The sequence below is a fragment of the Rhinolophus hipposideros genome, assembly GCF_964194185.1.
Source record: "Rhinolophus hipposideros genome assembly, chromosome: 21".
Lineage (NCBI taxonomy): Eukaryota > Metazoa > Chordata > Mammalia > Chiroptera > Rhinolophidae > Rhinolophus > Rhinolophus hipposideros.
The window spans coordinates 9499018-9515111 of record NC_138067.1 but is presented as its reverse complement, the minus strand read 5'-3'; the positions used below and the strand labels follow the sequence as shown (position 1 = coordinate 9515111).

General features: G+C 49.0%; 2 protein-coding genes across 2 annotated transcripts; both read right to left on the bottom strand.

Annotated features, from left to right (window-relative positions):
- Positions 1-2474: 2474 nt before the first annotated feature.
- On the bottom strand, positions 2475-3816 carry LOC308490293 (metallothionein-2A-like). Its single transcript, XM_081032289.1, has 3 exons — positions 3681-3816; positions 3043-3108; positions 2475-2708 (listed from the first exon to the last, which is right to left on the bottom strand). Exons 1-3 carry the CDS (start codon positions 3706-3708, stop codon positions 2617-2619), a joined length of 186 nt encoding a protein of 61 aa, XP_080888415.1. The 5' UTR covers positions 3709-3816; the 3' UTR covers positions 2475-2616.
- A 3817-nt stretch (positions 3817-7633) lies between these two features.
- LOC308490292 (metallothionein-2A) lies at positions 7634-9804 on the bottom strand. Its single transcript, XM_081032288.1, has 3 exons — positions 8408-9804; positions 8056-8121; positions 7634-7870 (listed from the first exon to the last, which is right to left on the bottom strand). The coding sequence occupies exons 1-3, from the start codon at positions 8433-8435 to the stop codon at positions 7779-7781; spliced, it is 186 nt and encodes a 61-aa protein (XP_080888414.1). The 5' UTR covers positions 8436-9804; the 3' UTR covers positions 7634-7778.
- Positions 9805-16094: the final 6290 nt, after the last annotated feature.

Genomic DNA, 16094 nt, shown 5'->3' with positions numbered 1-16094 from the left:
CTATGTCTTCACCAGCTCTATTGTGTCAAGCTCAATTCTGAGAGTGACAACGTGATAGGCGCAGAAGGAATATATCTATAGATATAGCTATCTATAGATATATATACAGATATAGGTATATATCTGTATATATATAGTTTTGTGGCTACCATTTATGTTTGGAAGTAAACCGATTCTCATGTTCAGTATTGGTAAAGAGTTTGCTTTTCATATAAAGATATTTAAGAAAATGTGAATGGATTAAAACAATGTTAAGTAAAGTACTGGTGCAGGTGATGGAAACGGCGGAATGCTTCTGTGTCTGTGATGACACGTGGACCGTGTTCCTCATGCCCTACATCTGTAGTGCTGACCCTCTTTAGTGGGAAGAGAGGCTCACCTGTCAAGGCCACTGTTCTCTTGTCCACACGGTTGATGAGGGCAACACAGTGCGAGGCACAGCAGGCGGCTTCTTCGTCTGCAAGTAGAAAAATGTCTCCTATGCTGTGAGTAATAAATATAAATTAATACACAGCTATTATTATAGATTGCTCACAGTGTACCTGGCATCATTCTAAGTTCTTTGTGTGTATTAAATCATTCAAACCTAAGAGCCACACACTATTATTTTCCCTTTTTATAGTGGGGGAGACTTAGCCGCAGATAGGTAATGATACCCAGCTATCAGTGACACGGGTGGGACTGGTACTCATGCCGACTGCCCTCAGCCACCACCTGGCACCGTGACATCACATGAAAAAGGAGGACATCAAACACCTGGCACGGAGGCAGCGGTGGGAAGAGCACTGAGAACTGAGTAGTCAGACCCCTGGGCGTAGCTCTGTGGCCTCTCTGGGCTTCAGTTTGCCATATCTCAAGGCAGGAGCACAACAGGACTGTCTCAAAGGACCTTTCCAGTTTTGAATAACAAGAGGCAGGGTTTAGCACCCAGTGACGACACAATCAGCCAGCTGTAGCAAAAGTTCAGACTTGGGACTACCAGCTGTATGACCTTGGGCAGGTTGCTTAACCTCGGGGGAAGGCAGCCCCATCACTCCAGTCTGTGGGCTTTCACTCTCTCCCTGGTTTCCTTGCATCAAATGACATGAAGGGTGGGAAAGGCTTTGGTGTTGCCCAAGTGCTGTGGCAGCCTCTTGTCCCAGAGGACTTAAGGCAAGTCATCCACACTCCCCATGGCACTGGGTCAGCCAGGTTCTAATGCCATCTCTAGTCTCCAACCCAGACTAATGCTTTGAAACCATTGAGCCTTTCTCTAGGAGTTTGTTGGGAGCTAAAAGGATTCAGTGTGGCTATAATGATCGTAATGGCCACTGTTTGTTAAGCCTTAGCCAGGAGCCAGGACGCCATTATTTATTCCTCACATAGAGAGAGGTATAATCTACTTTATACAAATAAAAAATTGGAATCTCAGAGAGTTCCAGTGACTTGCCCAGGCCACACCACTTGTGGCAAACTAGGCTGTGAGCCAGGATGCCTGACATCAGAACCCATACCCTTACACAGCCTGGCTTCTGAAAACCCTCTTCACACCGGGCACCTGCTGGGCAAGCGTGGGCCTGCCTTCAGGTCCACATGACTTGTCCTTCTCTTTGATTTTACATCAAATAGCAACTCCCTCCACAAATAGCCAGGGGAACTAACCGTTGGCATTAATCACAAGTCACCAGGGCCTCACTCCTGTCTAATAAACACCACCACACCCTCCACACTGCAGAACCCCACATCACCCTGCACAGGCTGACAGGAGAGGCTTCATCTGGAACCAGCCCTCAGGTATGCTCCTTGTTGCTGAGAAAAGGCCAGGCAATTCTCCCCTAATTCCTAGGAACTTGGCTAGTTTCAAGGAGCCAAAGGCTATATTTTGATGGAGGCCCAGATTTCAGCCTGACCTAGGGAGGAACCTGCAAAGATTCAGAGCCAAGTGAAAACAGGGAACTCTCAGGGGTAGCAGGTGTCCTGTCAGTGATGTGGGGCCAGCCAAGAGTGACGGTTCCCTGAGGGGATGTTGGGCACAGTGCCACTCCAGGTGTGGGGTCCACACCTTGGGGCGTTTATGAATTGTCTCCGGTGCTCAGTGCACACTTCTGATGAACAATGTGCAGCATTTAAAAATCTCCATTATTTGTTCTTCCTATATTTATTGAAATTGTTTGTGTTGAATCTAGAAACGTGGGCTTTGTATTGTCCTTTCATAGTATTTATTAATTACTAAGATTTAGGTCTGGGATGAATAGAAAAAACAAAAAACTGATCCTTCAATAGGATTTTTAAGCCCATGTAGGAACCAAGCAGGTAGGGAATTTTTTTCCATTCTTAAGTCACTTTTAGGCCTTAAACCCACGGAGGACCTGAAGTTGGGCAGGGAAACCAGAGAGAATGAGCATTCCTGACTGAGAAGTTTTGGTACCATCAACATGAACCCATCCAACCCCCTATGCCAGCCCTGGTGGGTACACCAAGGAAAACAGTCAGAATAAAGACAACAACTTTTATTATCATTCATGTATTTTATAAAAAAGAAAGGTAATGAATGTAGCAAACAGGTCAGGGTTGTACAAAAAATGTGTGTTTGAATACGTTGCTCTATTTACATCAGGAAGCAGGCTCTCCGTGACATCAGGCACAGCAGCTACACTTGTCCGATGCTCCTTTGCAGACGCAGCCCTGGGCGCACCGGGCACAGCCCACGGGGCAGCAGGAGCAGCAGCCTGGGGAGAGCAGTAGTAAATGAGAGGTCAGACACTTTACCAGGTATCTCCCTGCCCAATATGAGGCTTATCACAAGCCTTGGGTCTGGGAGGACCCTGAGTACAGAAAAGCATAATCTGTCCTGTGATAATGAATAGAATCTTTGGGGGTTGGCTTTCATCAGAAAAGGCTTGCCTGCCCCATCTGGGCCCAGGAAGGGCAGGAAGCCTGCAGCAGCAGTTGTAGGGTCCTAGGGGCAAAGCAAGACCAACCTCCCCCCCCAGAGCCATCCACTCACAACCAGCTCTGGTCTTAGCCCAACCCCTGGATTCCCAGAGAAGGCCCCTCACTCACTCTTCTTGCAGGAGGTGCATTTGCAGTCCTTGCATTTGCAGGAGCCGGCGCAGGTGCAGGAGTCACCTGCAAAGAGGAGAAAGACACGCAAGGAGATGTGTGACGTGGGAGAGACAACTCTCTGCACCTCCTCCTCTGGGCAGGGCCCAGCTCTGGGAACTCCTGTCCCACCAAGAACCGATGCAAGCCTAACCCTACCTTCTCCATCCTCCTGCTGGAGCAGGCAGGGTTCTCCCTTGTATTTACCCCACAGGGATGGTGCCAAGCTCCAGACCCAGTTCCGGAATGCTGGGGTTGGGGACTTCTGTTTTGAGCCCAGAAGAGGCATTGTCCCTGTCTCCCACCCAGCACAGGCAGAGACTGGACAGAGCACTGAGGCCAAGTCCAGCAGCCCCTTGACACCTGCATGGTGTGGAGCAGGGGAGCCTTGAGCCTCAGGCCTCTAGTCCTCTGAAACAGGAGCCGCTGGGAGGCTGGAAATGCTTAGACTGGGGATGACGGCGTTTGGCCAGGGAGAAAGTTCAGGACCTGCTATCTACAGGAGTCCACTTCCTGTCAAGCTCAAAATACTCGCTCCTCCACCCCAGGGACACTGGCTGGGAAAGGGACCTTCTGAGGCCCAGGGCCGGGGTTCTTACCAGTGGGGCAGGAGCAGTTGGGGTCCATTTCGAGCAGAGGAGAGGCAGGAGGTCCGAAGCGAGAAGCGAAGAGGAACCTGTGCTGGTACGACGCGTGGTGGCGCCTACGAGCCCGCGTGCTCTCTTTATAACCAGAAGAGGTGGCCGGGCGCAGAGGCCCCGCCCCAGTCCTTGCACCCCGCCCCAGCCATTGCACCCCGCCCCAGCCATTGCACCCCGCCCCAGTCCTTGCACCCCGCCCCAGCCATTGCACCCCGCCCCAGCCATTGCACCCCGCCCCAGCCATTGCACCCCGGCCCGGGCCCTTGCACCCCGCCCCACGGAGTCCGTGCGCTCGCAGCGCGGTCGGCGAGGCTGAGTGCACTTGGCCGGGCCGGGTGCATCTTTCCCCCACCGCCTTTAGCCTCTGTGTTCTCAGCGCTGGCCCCGTTGGCCTCTGATCAGGAGGAGGGACTTTGTGCAGTGATGCACACGGTGTCCCAAGCTTCTTGCCAGGCCCTTTCCAGGCCCCCCTTCCCCCGGAGCTGCGAACTACGGTCTCCTTGTCCTTGTTATTGAAATCCAGACCCTTTGACCCAGCGGTCTTTCCCACTCCTAGCCCCCAGGCACTTGTGCTCACGTTTGTCTGTTCCAGACACCCACGTGTAACAAGCTCGAGAGCTCCTGTTCCTGACTTGACGGGAGCAAAGGAGGGACGAAAGGAAGTAGCCTGCAAAGGAACCTTGGCCTCCCACCCGCATTTCTTCTCCCTGTCCCCCTCCCCCCACCGCCACCCCCCCACCTCCGCATCGGGCCTTCAGCCCCTTTTCTGCCATGCACTGGCCTCTGCCTCTTCCTTTCTTCCTTCCTTCCTTCCTTCCTTCCTTCCTTCCTTCCTTCCTTCCTTCCTTCCTTCCTTCCTTCCTTCCTTCCTTCCTTCCTTCCTTCCTTCCTGTCTCCACCTGAAGGGATCCGTGGACATATTTGTCCTGGTCCTTCTCAGAAAACTCGAATGCTCTTCCCTACAGCTTGCTAGTACACCCCAATCCAGGCGGTCCCACAGTGTGGCACCCCCCAAAGGAGGGATCATTTTAGGTGACTTGGCTTTGAATAACACAGCAAGAAGAGTGGTTATTTCTCCTTTCCCTCTCCTAACCATGACATAGCACTTATGCCAGGCCCTGTTTTAATCACTTTAGATCGTTGTACCCTCCCAATGACCCCAAAATGGAAATGCTTTTACTTACGAGCCCTTTTTACTAATAGGACTGCTTCAACATGAGAAGTCTAAATTACTTGCCCAAGGTCACAGAGCTAGGCATTTGTATACTAAATTAAATCCAGTCAGGGAAAGAGAAGGTGGCTGATAAACCAGCCTGTGGGCTAGGTCTGTTCACAGCACTTCTCTACTGCTTGAAGTCATTGAAACAAGAGCCAGCTGCCAGCTCAACCATGATGGGCAGCAATACAGGTGACCCATAACTGAAATATAAATATTTTTATTTTACATATCTGGCCATCTTCTATATCTGGAATTAGATACTCACTATCAGTAGTGACAAAGGTTTGCTTTCCATATAAATATATTTAAGAAAATATGAAGCGTTTCAAGGCACATGTTTAAATAAACTATGGTGTAGGTGGTAGGACAAATGGCAGGTTTCTTTTGGTATCTGAGAAGGCATCTCCTCATGATTTGACATCCTTAGTGCCAATGACAGTTTTGTGGGAAGAGTGAAGGGAGTCTCTGGTCTGCGGGTCACTTCCCCATGGGATTGATGAGGAAACCACAGGACACACAGCCCTGGCTTACTTGTCTGGAGGTAAATAACTTGCCCGCAGGCTATGCCGAATAATCACAGGGACATAGCTAGTGTTACGGACCACTCACCATGCGCCAAGACCCACAGCAGGTTCCGTGCATGTATGGACTCCTTCACTCCTGTGGACCATACGATTTTATTTTGCCCCTTTACCGTGCAGGAGACTGAGCCACAGAGAGGGCATGTCACAGGGCTGTAAGCGATACAGGTGAGACGTGCACGTACGCAGGCCGACTGCAGCAGCTTGCCCTCACCACCGCTGGACCCCGACTCCACACAGAAGACATTGGCCCTGAGGCTTCCCAGCAGTGGGAAGAGCAGAAAACTGGCTGTCTGCATCGCTCTGTGATCTCTCTGGGCTTCATTTTCCAGGTCTCAACTCAGGGACACAACTGGGTCTTCTCGAAAGGCCCTTCTAGCTCTGAATAGTGAGAGACACGATTTAACATCCAATGACAACACAATCAGCCAGCTGTGGCCAGGGAGTGAGGCCACCTGTAGCACAGGTTTGGACATGTGACTTCTGAGCTATGTGACCTTGGGCAGGTTGCTTAGCCTCATTGGAAAATGGCATAATCGCTTTAACCCTTCCATTTCCAGGCTCCTGTCTGGATTCAATGGCATAAAAGGTGGGGAAAGCTTTCGTGTCTGTCCAAATGCTGTGGCAGTATCTCGTCCCAGGTGGCTTATTGTAGGAGTTTATCCATAGTCCCCCCGGTACCAGGTCAGCAAATTTCCATCCCATACCTAAGCTCCAACTAGAGTAATGCTTCTAAACCAATGAGCCTTTACCCAAGAACTTGCTGGGATCTAACAGGGCTTCTCTCACCATGAGTGTCATGTGGACATAGCGATCATAAAGGCCACAGTTCGGTAAGCCCTAGCCAGGAGCCAGGACACTACAGTTTATTCCTCACATAATCTCCTTTCTACAAATCAGGAAATGCAGCCTCAAAGAGTTCCAGTGACTTGCCCAGGCCACACCACTTGTGGCAAACTAGGCTGTGAGCCAGGATGCCTGACATCAGAACCCATACCCTTACACAGCCTGGCTTCTGAAAACCCTCTTCACACCGGGCACCTGCTGGGCAAGCGTGGGCCTGCCTTCAGGTCCACATGACTTGTCCTTCTCTTTGATTTTACATCAAATAGCAACTCCCTCCACAAATAGCCAGGGGAACTAACCGTTGGCATTAATCACAAGTCACCAGGGCCTCACTCCTGTCTAATAAACACCACCACACCCTCCACACTGCAGAACCCCACATCACCCTGCACAGGCTGACAGGAGAGGCTTCATCTGGAACCAGCTCTCAGGTATGCTCCTTGTTGCTGAGGAAAGGCCAGGCAATTCTCCCCTAATTCCTAGGAACTTGGCTAGTTTCAAGGAGCCAAAGGCTATATTTTGATGGAGGCCCAGATTTCAGCCTGACCTAAGGAGGAACCTGCAAAGATTCAGAGCCAAGTGAAAACAGGGAACTCTCAGGGGTAGCAGGTGTCCTGTCAGTGATGTGGGGCCAGCCAAGAGTGACGGTTCCCTGAGGGGATGTTGGGTGCAGTGTCACTCCAGGTGTGGGGTCCACACCTTGGGGCGTTTATGAATTGTCTCCGGCGCTCAGTGCACACTTCTGATGAACAATGTGCAGCATTTAAAAATCTCTATTGTTCTTCCTATATTTATTGAAATTGTTTGCGTTGAATCTAGAACTGTGGGCATTGTATTGTCCTTTTATGTCATTTCATAGTAATTATTCATTACCAAGATTTAGGTCTGGAATGGATAGAGAAAAAAAACACAACTGACCCTTTACTACAAGGATTTTAAAGCCCATGTGGGAACCAAGCTGGTGGGGAGTTGTTTTGCACTCTTTTGTTGCTTTTAAGCCTTAAACCCACTGAGGACCTGAAGTTGGGCAGGAAAACCAGAATGAGAATTCCTGACTGAGAGGTTTTGGGACCATCAACACTGACATGAGAATGAAGGAGCTTGCATATCTTACTACCCAACACCCTTAGAGACTCTCAGTGAGGTCCCCTGGCTTGCCTTAGGGCTGTTTGTTAGGGAGTAACACTTCAGCCCAGAACCCATCCAATCCCCGCCCCCCTCCCCGCCGCCAGCCCTGGTGGGCACACAAAGGAAAACAGTCAGAATAAAGGCAGCAACTTTTATTATCATTCATGTATTTTATAAAAAAAAGAAAGGTAATGAATGTAGCAAACAGGTCAGGGTTGTACCAAAAAATGAAGGTTTGAACACATTGCTCTATTTACATCAGGAAGCGGGCTCTCCGTGACGTCAGGCACAGCAGCTGCACTTGTCCGATGCCCCTTTGCAGACGCAGCCCTGGGCGCACCGGGCACAGCCCACGGGGCAGCAGGAGCAGCAGCCTGGGGAAAGGAAGGAAGTGGAAGATTTGAGCGCTTGGGACAAAGGATGTATAAGGAGTCCATTATTCCCGACAGGGGGCCATTGTGAAGGTGCCGCCTTCCCTAGGGGATGTCAACTGCCCTGTTTAAATTCCTGTCAGGGGTTGGAGGGACAGTTAGGGAGCAGATGAGAGGATTCCACTTACTCTTCTTGCAGGAGGTGCATTTGCAGTCTTTGCATTTGCAGGAGCCGGCGCAGGTGCAGGAGCCACCTGCCAGGAGGAGAAAGACAGAGGTCAGTCTAGTCCCTGGAGCCGGGGTTGGAGTCCCAGCTCTACAACCAGGTGGTGAGCACCTCGGCATGTCAGGAACTCTGATCTCCTTATCAGTAAAACGGGGGCCAGTAGAGAAAGGTGGACCAAAGGCTTTAGAAAGGAGCCACCAAGACCCTGAAAGTCAGGGACAGGAAGAACAGGATGGGTCCGAAATTGCTTCTCTAGCTCTACAATCAGTGGGCATCCCAAGTGGGCATCCCAAGTCCGGACCAGGTCCTCTTACCGGTGGCGCAGGAGCAGTTGGGATCCATGGCGAGCTGAAGTGGTGGCTGGAGTCGGAGGACAGCTGCAGGACGGACGGCTAGGACTTAGAGAAGGTGTGCTGGGGCGGAGCGCACGGCGGGCCGCCTTTATAGGAGGAAGGAGCTAGGGCGAGTGCAAAAGCCCGCCCGGGGCCGGGGGCCGCCTGCGCACGGCCGGCGCTGAGTCACTGGAGTGCGGGGCGGTGCGCACGGCCGCCAAGCCCCAGTTCCTAGAAGCCGCCCTACTTGCTCCCCAGGTGACCTTGGCGGGGGAGGGGCCGGGTGCAGAGCCAGGATGTGGCCCGCGGGGCAGCCCCGGCCGTGCGCCAAGCACCGGTCCCTGCCCTCCTGCTGTGGGCACAGCTCCTGCCGGGCGCGCCCGGTATTTGAACCCGAGAGGTTAGAGACGGGTTGAAAGCCGGCCTTGGGGATCCTGGTTGGACAAACAATCCATTGAAAGTGGGGACAGATTACAAAAACTGTACCTTGCACCGTTTGCACGAGGCTTGATAATTGTATAGCATTGTATTACAGCCGTGGGATGGTTATTGATGACACACTGTATATACAGGGCTTTAGTATGCAATAGTGAGTGCAGGGAGCGAGTTAAGTGTGAGTTGTCTTTGAATCCTGTGTCAACCCTGTGAGGTACGGACTATGCCTTACTCCCATTTTAAAGAGGTGGAAATGGAGCCCCAGAAAAGTGTAGTAATGTCGACTGGAAAATAATATCTACTAGATACTCCATCACCAAAATGATTTATGCAGGAAAAATAAAAAGGAAAGGGAAAAGGGTTGCAACCCAGCGCATGCAGACACGGCAAGCCATGTGCACATTCTGGCTTGTGTGCCAAGTTGGAGGGTATTTAAGGCAGGGAGATGGGAAGTTAGAACCATCGAGTTTGACTAGGTGTTCTCCCCTGAACTTACACAAGCCCCAGCTCCTCCCACAGACCCCCTTCTCTCCTGATCAGTTTCCTTACAGTTCCAGTTCACCTTTATCAGTCACTTGCCCACAGTCACAGAGCCAGGGAGAGGCAGAACCTGGTGATTCAAACCAGAGGGCCCAGCCAATGCGGGAAGCCGTTCTGAGGTGGACATCACACGCAGGGAGAATCAAGATCAAGAAGCCATAAGCCTTGTGCTCAGGAAACTCATGGTCGTGGGGGCAGTGTCCTGAGGGCACAGGAAAGGTGATGCCAGGGTCGTGTCTAGGATGGAGGGCACCCTCTAGGGCAGGGAGAGCAGAGAAGAGGAGACCCAGTCCAGGCTGGGAGGATGTGGGCCAGTGAGGTACGGAGGGTGAGGTTTCTGTCAGGCAGGGGAAGGAAAGGAGCAGAGCAAGTAGCTGGCTGGAAAGTTGGCATCACCCTGGAACACGTGGAAGTGAAAATCCCGCAAGAACTTTCTTCCCCAGTGCATGCAGAGGGGAAGAGTGGGGGTGGGTCCAGATTCCTCTCTGGAGAGGCACATCCTGCTTTCCTGTCAACAGGAACCTGGCTCCTGTGTAACAACGTGTCTTAGATCATCAACCTCGTAATGCCCAGAGTGTGTCACCAGTCATGGGACAGGTTACTGGAAGGTTCCTGGCAGGCTAAGGGAATGCTGGCTGCTGTAGCGGAAAGTTTAGTGAGGAGGTAGTTTAGAGTTTAGAGAACAGGCTGTCTGTCCTTGCAAACATTTAATGTAAGATCCTATGGAAATGTCTTCATAGCTCAGCTCAAATGTCACTTCTCCAGAGATGTTGTCCTAATCTGCGTGCTCTGTCAGGATGCCCATGGGACATGCTGGAAAACATCCTGTCCTTTTCCTTACTGGCCCTTCCCGTGTCTGTAACATGTGGGGACCTATGTGATTCTTGGATTGATATTTGTGTCCTTCCCTAAACCTTTGAAAACTCCAAGAGCAGTCGTTGCCTTCAAAATGTGTCTCTATCCTAGTTGCAGGGGGCACTGCCCACCATCCCTTGCGGGACTCGAGGAGTTGAACCAGCAACCTTGTGGTTGAGAGCCCACTGGCCCATGTGGGAATCAAACCGGCAGCCTTCGGCGTTAGGAGAACAGAGCTCCACCGGGGCTGCTCCCCCTGCAACTAACAACGGTAACTGGACCTGGAGCTGAGCTGCGCCCTCCACAACTACCCTCCACAACTACGATTGAAAGCATAACAACCTGACTTTGAAAAAATACTGGAAGTACACACTGTTCCCCAATAAAGTCCTGTTCCCCTTCCCCCAATAAAAAAAATCTTAAAAAAAAAAAATGTGTCTCTAGCCCCTGGCACAGAGACAAGTCTGCAGTAGGCACTTAACAAATATTTCAAATAAATTATTGGGGTAATCCCCTCCATGGCTCCTCCCTTCCCCAGCCCCACCTTGCATTAGGGCCTATTGCAAAATGAAAGTAAAAACTTTTTTTTCACCCTCCTGGGACCTGTGTGTTCACTCTAATAAAAGCTCCAAGCAGGGCAGCAGAGTTGAGCCGTCAGAAAAACTAAAGTCTAGTGGTTACTCTGCCACTCACTTGCTGATGACCTTGGGGTTGTTATGTGCCAGGGCCCCTTTGAGCCTCAGTTTACTCATCTGTTCAATGATCAGATTGTACTAGAAATCGAGGATCACATGCAAATGTTCTCTGATGTTAGAGCCAAATTCCTGGAAATCTCACTGTGTTGCGCAGCCCTGTGGACTGAGAACATTGAAGGGCTGCTCTTTGGCAGTGGGTAGATTTTGTGGTTGATATTTACATGTGCACACACATTATACACAAAATTCCTGGTTTGTAATAAATCAGATGGTAACTTGTCCACTCAGGGGAAATAATCCAAGTCTTTGAAGAGGCAACAGGGCTTATTTTGGCTCTGAAAGTATTAAATCTAGCCCTGGGTTTGGGTCATCAGTGTTGACAATAAAATTGGCCTTTGGGTCTCATCTGTCTCCCTTGAATCACTTTGACTCTGCGAGAGGAGACATGACCAATCAGCAAAGTAAAGGAGACCCTGGGCCTACTCTTGCCCTGAAAGCCTCACTGTACTGGAGACAGACGTGGAGAGGGAAGACTTTCTAATGTCTGCATCCCTGACATGGTAGGAGTGAGGGAAATGAAGCCAAGCAGCATTAGATTGAGGAGAAACATCCCCTTGCAAAGCTGATGTGAATCCTCAGTGTGAGGCAATGATGCCATCTAGAATGAGGGAAGTGATTTTTCACTCTTCTTTTTACTGCTGACGTGGATATTTATAGTTCTGCTGTGCCCATCCATCCATTTCATTCATCCTTCTGTGACAGTACTGTTAGTTTTCCTTTGGAGAATCACTCCTCCCCACTCTTACTTAGTCCATATAGTTTGGATGTTGGTGGGCTGCCAGGCCATTCCACCTCCCTGGCCACAGTGATTGGCTCTGATTTGGTCACTCAACCATGAACTAGAGAATCAATGAAACTTGTGCTGGGAAAATGGCAGTTATTCTTTCCATCTAGACTTGAACCTGAGAAGATGAGAAGTTGAGTTTCTAAAACCTCTTGTCTCCATGAGAAGATCCTGAAAATAAAGTCATTACAAAGGAAATGGACCTTGAAAACACGATTGGAGCTCCTGGATCCAGCCACACCTGAAACCACGGTGAGATAATCATTTCCTTTGTTAAATCATCCTGGATAGAGTCCTAACTGGCACAGTTGAGCAGACCACTCTGAGGGCTGTGTTCATTGTTGCACTTTTACTGTCCAGAAGACAGTTGATCACAATGGTCCTAAGACTCAAAACCCCATTATCTGAGCAATAGCTGAGCAGGATGGGCAGGTTCAATCTGGAAGAAAACAGTTACCTTTGAAGAGTGGTTGCTCCGATCAATCTACAGCTATGCAACAAATTACCCAAAACTTAGGAGCTTAAACAACCATTTTATTGTCTCTGGTTTTGTGGGTCAGGAATTCCAGCAGGGCTCATTTGGGTGATTCCTTTGTTTCATGTATCATTGACTGAGGTCACTTGGTGGCATTCAGTTGGTTGATGGGCTGTTCTGGAGGATCTAAGACAGCTTCACTCCATCTGGCAATTTGAGCCACATCTGAGCTCAGCTGGACTACTGACCAGAACTCCCACATGTGGCCTCTTCAGCATGGTGGCCTTAGGGCCATTAGGCTCCTTACATGCAGCTCAGGGCCCCAAAGGTGAGCAGATCAACAGACAGGAGTGGTAGCTGTGAGTCTCTTGTGTACTAGGCCCTGCAACCAGCACAGGTCACTTTCACCACATTCTCTTTGTCAAGCAGTCACAGAGCCTGCCCAGATTCAAGGGGACATGATGAAGACCCCATGTCTTGATGGGAGCAGCTGATGAATTTGCTAAGGACATTCTACATTTATTTCACGTGACCCTAGCACAGCCCCACAGGCAGATACTTTCAGTATCTCCATTTTACAAACGAGGCACTAAAGAGCTGGAAATTAGGCTTGTACTCTGTGGTCCCCAGGGCAGGACCAGGGTAGTGGTTGGTGGCTGCAGGGATAAAGATTTTGCTCTGGGTAAGAAAGGCCTTTCTTGCCATTAGAGCTGGTCACAACGCAAAGGGACTACCTTGGGAGATATCACCACAGCAATAGAAACAGAGGCTGGTGGATTCCAGCATTAGTTGAGGGCATAGAAAGAGGTCAGGTCTCTTCCTCCTTGGGGAAATCCTCTGATTTCATGGTTCCCATCACAGGTACCATCTGTCTGATGTTAATGCTTCCTCTTCCTTCTACCGACCTTGCCTTCATTTTTGAATTGTATTAGTTATCTGTTGCTGCATAACAAATTACCTCAAATGTACTGACAACACTCATGTATTACCTCCTAGTTTCCAGGGGGTCTGGAATCCAGGTGAGCCTTAGCTGTGCCCTTGAGCTCAGGGTCTGTGACATACAGCAAGCCAGGTGTCGTCCAGGGCTACCGTCATCTCAGGAGTGAACTGGGACAGGATCTGCTTCCAAGCCCCCTTATTTGGTTGTTGGCAGGATTCAGGTTCTTGTGGGTAACCGACTGAGGCCTGGGTTCCTCCTAAGCTGTTGGCCAGGAACCTCCCTCGGCTCCTTGCTACGCGTTGTCTCCATAGAGCATGTCACAACATGCTAGTGAACAGGCAAAAGGGCAAGAGAGCGCCAACAACAGAATGTGAGCAAGACAGAAGGCACAGTCGTCGATAACCGAATTGCAGAAGTGATATCCCATCACTTTCATAGTGCTCTCATCATTAGACACAAGTGACTAGGTCCAGGCCACACTCAAGAAGAAGCAGTCACACGAGGGCATGATTGGAGACTGGGATCACTGACGGCCGTCTTAAAAGTCTGGCTACTTGTAAGTATATACATACATATACATACATATATATATATATATATAAAATTATAGTTGGCATTCATTATTATTCAGCTTCAGGTGTACAGTGCAGTGATCAGGCATCTACATCATCCCTGAGGTGGTCTCCCAAATGGGACACGTGTCCATCAGATACCCTACAAAATCTTTACAACATTATTGATTACATTCCCCAAATTAATTTTCAAAACCCCGTGGCCATCTTGTGGAGTACAGCATTAGGAATAGAGACAGTGGAAATATAATGGCTTGGTGCGATGTCAGAGGGATAGTGGATGGGGGGAGGGGGCTCCACACAGTGTGAGGGATATAAATAATAAACATCTAAGTATTACTTTGTCTTGTGCACCTGAAACTAAAAAAAAAAAAAAAAAAGTCTGGCTACATGGGGCAAGGGCAGTGGTATGATGTCTGACATCAGGACCTTTGCCTAGACTTCTCTCTCCACCTTTCTTCTCTCCCCTTCATCTGTTGGGCCTCTGTATAAAGGCCATTTCTTCCTGGACTCTAAAATAGGCAGAATCTCTTTGTTACCAGAAAATGCACCCCTTCTCTGTAGCCCTTACTATGATGACAGTTACTAGGAATTAACAGCTCATTTTTACAAAGCCCACACCCTGTGCCAGGAGCTCAGTGCTTTCTTTACGTGTGTGGTGAATTCACTTGATCCTTCTGACAGCCCTGTAAGATAGGGACTGTTATCCACATTTTCTAGTGGGAGAAACTGAGGCTCAGAGAGGTTAAGCAATATTGTTCAAAGTCATTTGCCAGTAAGGGGCAAAACCAGGCAGTCTAGCTCAAGCCTGTGCACTTAGCTCCTCTGCTACAGAGCCTGTTCTGGCAGCTAGTGCTGTATGTGCTTCTTTGTGTTTAATCTTCGACTCCCCCTGGGCTGTGGGCTGTGTCTGTTGTGTTCATGTCCTAGCTCTGGCGCCTGGCACAGTGCCTGGCTCATTGTCGCTGCTTAATAATGCAGAGGAATGGAGAAAATTGAATCCTGCAAGCAGCCGGTAAGAAGCCTCCTTGAAGGGTGAGGCTTGCCTTGTGGAGAGCCAGCTTTGAAAGCCTGCATTCAGAAAACTAAACACATCTGGCATCACCTTCTCCTTAATGATCTGGCCTCAACTTCCCTTTTCTGTCCCCAAGTATTTCTTCCCTAGGATCAGGGTACCCTTCTCCAAATACACTTGACACTCCACATGCCAAGTTTTTGTTCCCTCCTACCATCCCAAAGCCCATTTTAAATGCCTCCTCCTCCAGGGAGTCTTCCCTGATTCCCCAACCTGGTGGGGTTTCTTCCTTCTTAAAGCCACCAGAGCTTTTGTTTGTGCCTCCCCTTCCTCCCTGGGCCTCAGTCTCTCCATCTCTAAAATGAGGAGAGCTTGGGTGCCATGGTCTGTAAGTTTCTTCCAGTTCTAAAACATCTAGATATTCTTGCAATGGTTATACCCTCCCCACAAGTTCACAAGCTCCTTGAAGGGCAGAGACCATTTGTTTTCATCTATCCTCAGTGTCCAGCATCCGTAGATTTTTTTGCAATGCAATGGTTTGAAGGGCCAAGTTCAGATGGCAGACTCAGTGGAGATATATGTCTCCTATGCCTGCTCAAAAGCCCATGGAAAAATGGAAAAGATCACCATTAAAAGGCTGAATGATGGAAAACAATAAAGAAGTCCACCAGAAAAAGGACAAAGTTGAGGTATGTACACTAACCAATTTCAAAACTTTTGATAAAGCCACAGTAACTAAGACTGTGTGGGATTGATGCAAGAATAGGCATATAGATCAATGGAACAGAATTAAAAGTTGAGAAGGAAATCATCACATTTATGGTCAATTGATTTTTGACAAAGGTACGGAAGGAAGGAAAAGAAGGAAGGGAGGAAGGAAGGGAGGAAAGAAGAAATTAGATCTTTAGTTCCTACCACACATAAAATTAACTCAAAATGGATTATAGACCTAAATTTAAGAGCTAAAACTGTAGAACATCTAGAAGAAAACACAGGTAAGAACCTTCATGACCTTATGTTAGGCAGAGTTCTTAAATATGATACCATAAGCATAAGCCATTACAAAAAAAAAAGGATAAATTGGACTTCCTCATAATTAAAAACTTTTGTGCTTTAAAAGACACCATTAAGAAAATGAGAAGACAAGCCACAGAGTAGGAGTAAATACTTACAAAACATATATCTGATAAAGGACTGGTATCTAGATTATATAAAGAACCGTTATAATCCAGTAATAAAACAAGCAACCCCATTTAAAAATGGGCAAAAATACATACCCAAAAGAATTGAAAGCAGGG